Source organism: Polyodon spathula, unplaced genomic scaffold (assembly GCF_017654505.1).
Source record: "Polyodon spathula isolate WHYD16114869_AA unplaced genomic scaffold, ASM1765450v1 scaffolds_663, whole genome shotgun sequence".
Taxonomy (NCBI): Eukaryota; Metazoa; Chordata; class Actinopteri; order Acipenseriformes; family Polyodontidae; genus Polyodon; species Polyodon spathula.
The window spans coordinates 13,996-17,566 of record NW_024472152.1 but is presented as its reverse complement, the minus strand read 5'-3'; the positions used below and the strand labels follow the sequence as shown (position 1 = coordinate 17,566).

The window sequence follows — 3,571 nt, the reverse complement described above, 5'->3', positions numbered from 1 at the left end:
TTCAGGGATTTTAACATTTATTCACTCTTAACATTACAATAAAACCATTAACATCTTAATTTTAGCAATAAAAAAAGCAAAAAAAAGGCTAAAGTTGTATTTACAAAAGACAAAAAAGCAAAGAGAAAGGTTTACATATTATTACAACTCCCTTAACAAACGCCGACACTCTGCTGGTTTGTTTTTGTATTTTAGCCACAAAAAAAAAAAAAAAAAAAAAAAAAAAAAAAAACAAAAAGAAACACAACTAAGCTTCCGTTTAAAATGTTCGTTGGTTGCTACTCTGCAGGGATGCTTGAAACAGAGGTAAACAAAGCTGGGAAGTAGAATGCTAAAACTTAAAAGGAATTTCCATTGAGAAGTCATTTAAAAAAGGACGACAGTCCATCCAGTTTCATTCCAGCAGATGACCGGAAATGAAAATCAAATGGGCGCCACGCCTTTAAGATTGAAAGTTTGTTTTTTGTTTTGTCTTGCAAGTACAGCAAGAAATTTCAGATTTGGATCTTTTAAAAACCTCCACCTGCAAGTATAGAACTTCAAAAAAAAAAAAAAAAAAAAAAAAAAAAAAAAAAGGCAAAAACAGGAATCATTTCAATGAACTTCATACAATCCACACTTGTCAGAACTTTCGTGAAATATGGAGAAAAACTGGAACCAAGACTTGTGAAACTGGAACGTTGGGATCGATTTGTTTTGTTTAATAAAACTTAATTGCCAAGGCAGTGACCAGACAGGTGTTGGCTGCGAATTCATTATAAAGAATGTGGCACAAGCAGTCTTTTGTTTCGATAACAGTCCTCGACTCCGAAATGCGTTTACTCTTCGTTCTGCTCGGAAGGTGCCGAACTGGGTTCCTCGGTTGTTTCTGCTGATTTTGGAGGCTCCTCTGCGGCCGCTGCCTCAGGCTTGGCCTCACTGGTCTCCAGCTGGCTCTCGGCTGCTGCTGCCGCCTGTGTCTGCTGCTCCTCTTCTGGTTTGGCTGCTGCCTCTTCGTTGCTGGCTTTGGTTTCTTGTCCCTCGCTCTCCCTCGGTTCCGCAGAGGTTTCTTCTTTAGCCTCGCTGGAGACAGTGGCCTCTGCGGAAGGGCTACTTTCCTCAGCCTTCGCTTCGGTCTTCTCCTCGGCCAGCGGGGTAACGGGAGACTCGTCCTTGGCGCTCTCCCCGGTGTTTTTCTTGGTCTTTCTCAGGGACAGACCCTTGATTTTGAAGGAGTTCTTCAGGGAGAACTTCTTTTTCTTCTTCTTGGGGGTCTCCTTGGTTGCCTCCCCGTCGGTTTTGGCCGCTTCTCCCTCGGCTTGCGGTGCTGCTTCAATGGCATCTCCAGAACCGGTCTCGGTCAGTGGTTCGGCAGAGCCGTTCCCATTTGCCGGTTCCGTGTCACCCTCAGCCTTGGGGGAGGAGTCACCATTGGTCTTCACGTGGCCATTCTCCTACAAGAGAGAGGAGTTTGTTTAGAATGTCTGATAGAAGTTACACACTATGGTGCCATTTCAGTATTGTAACACGCTCACAAAAAAAGACTGCACACAAAACAGAGTCCTTCCAGTGAGCCAAGACTACCACACCCCCTCACGCACATTTGGCGTGGTCACCGAGACAATGCATTTTAAAACGCTCAACCTTTGGTAAAAGTAAGCATCGACTGTAGCAGAAAAAAAAAAGGTTGTCTGAAGCAGTAAATTAGAAGAATTGGCTGCTAAGAAGTGAACACATTTGAAATGATCGCAATACAATTCGGACACACCTTTCTGTAGAGGCATTTTGCACCTCACGCTAGGTGGCGCTGTTGACCCATGTAAAATTCTGCGTCGGCAGCCTCCAACAACATAGCAATGCTCATCGCATTGTTAATGAAATGTGGAACTGTGATGATGCATTCAAACGCATTTACAAACATATATACTACATACCAACAGGGACCGCCTTAATGTAAAACAAAGTGGTGTCCGGAATGGGATTTTAGTTGAAATTAGCGCTTAAATGTAGCCACATGTACGGTTGGATTTAAGCATTACATTAGGTAGAATGATTTGTCATTTCAAAACAAGTCGAAAAAAAAAAAAAACATTTATAATTAAAAGCAAAATCTGAAAGAAAACAAACAAAACACACACACAATTCACAGCACAATTTTAACCAGACACGCGTTCTATTACGCACCCTGCAAATTACAGACGATTACTTCTACCCTATCTTTGTAATATATACAGTATATTTTAGTGCACATATACAATTGCGTTATTTTGTATATAGAATAACGTTATTGGGTGGTAGATACTAGGCGTATGCATCCTCTCTAATGCATGCACAAATAAAAAATGTATTTAAAGCCTTTCTTTTACACGCCAAAAGGAGGAACAAAAAAGCGCACCGATCTAATTTGCATCCCGGGGTGCAGACGTGACCTCCTTTGTTCTCTGTATCGACCAAACTCTGGGTGAAAATGGTTTTAGCGCGAAGCTAGGGGTGACTGTGCCGTGGCCACTATTCAAATACGACTCAAACCATGCGCGTTTTATCCCGAAACTCAAAAAAAGGCTTTTTAAAAAAAATCGTTGCTGGAGACGTTGCTTTGAACGTGCAGCTCAAGATGGCCAGGTTTAAATACACACGTTTGTGTGCGATCTGGTCAGACAAACAGTTTATCACGAACAGCACCTGCGTTTATGCGTGTCTCTCCATCAAAAAATAATAATAATAACTAAAAAAAATACGCTTTCCAACAGCGTGCTGCAATTATGATTTGAACGCAACTGTTAATTAAAAAAAAATTGCGTTCCAAGAAAGTTTTAACCCAAATTCAACGTGCGAATTTCACAAGCCGCAACGAAAATAAAAAAAAAGCACAAAATAAGTATATTTCAACCTTACCTGGCCATTGGTTTTAACTGCTGCTGGATCAGTTACTGCAGATTTGTTGCCTTCAACGACCACTCCTCCCTTAGACAGCTGGGAACCCATCCTTAAATCTGTTTTGTTGTATTTTAAAAAAAAAAAGAAAACAAAACGAAAAAAAAAAAATCTTAAAATGTTTTAAAAATCCACTCCCGCGAACAGATTGGAGAAAAAAAAAATGATTCTACTATGACCGTCAGTCCTTCCTCTTTATCTCCACACCTCTTCACTCTGCAGATGGAAATGTGCAGAAATATCCAACGCTGCCCCCAAAAAGATGCTAAACTCCACCCACAAGGAGGGGACGCTCAACGTGCCACCCAATCAGCGGCAGCCCAGGGTAGGGGCTTTTTCGCTGGGGGGGGATTTCATCTCTTGCAGTATCTGTCGGGTCATATTTGTAGAGTTGCCTGGCAATTAAAAAATAAGTTATTATTATTATTATTTTTTTTTTATAAAGTAAGACTATATTCTCATGTTATGCGCATTAAAGGAGTGTCCCTTTGGGATGTGCACCAGCGCTATAAAATGTGTCACTGGTTGCTGACTGTGTTTTAGCAGCGTCTTTATTGAACGGCGATTGTATCACACGGGACCTTGCTATTTGTTAGTAGAAGTTAACATAACTATAGCGTTTTTCTTTCTCTAAACCACGTGGTTTAAATTACATCTA

General features: G+C 40.9%; 1 protein-coding gene across 1 annotated transcript; it reads right to left on the bottom strand.

Annotated features, from left to right (window-relative positions):
• On the bottom strand, positions 1-3,146 carry marcksl1b (MARCKS-like 1b). Its single transcript, XM_041240690.1, has 2 exons — positions 2,875-3,146; positions 1-1,433 (listed from the first exon to the last, which is right to left on the bottom strand). Exons 1-2 carry the CDS (start codon positions 2,962-2,964, stop codon positions 819-821), a joined length of 705 nt encoding a protein of 234 aa, XP_041096624.1. The 5' UTR covers positions 2,965-3,146; the 3' UTR covers positions 1-818.
• Between the last annotated feature and the right edge of the window lie 425 nt (positions 3,147-3,571).

What these genes read in the sequence shown, in the direction of transcription:
- marcksl1b (XM_041240690.1), bottom strand. Translation starts at nt 2,964, where the DNA reads ATGGGTTCCCAGCTGTCTAAGGGAGGAGTGGTCGTTGAAGGCAACAAA. An exon ending in CAGTTAAAACCAATGGCCAG is followed by an intron (nt 1,434 to 2,874) that starts GTAAGGTTGAAA and finishes TCTCTCTTGTAG; the next exon opens with GAGAATGGCCACGTGAAGAC.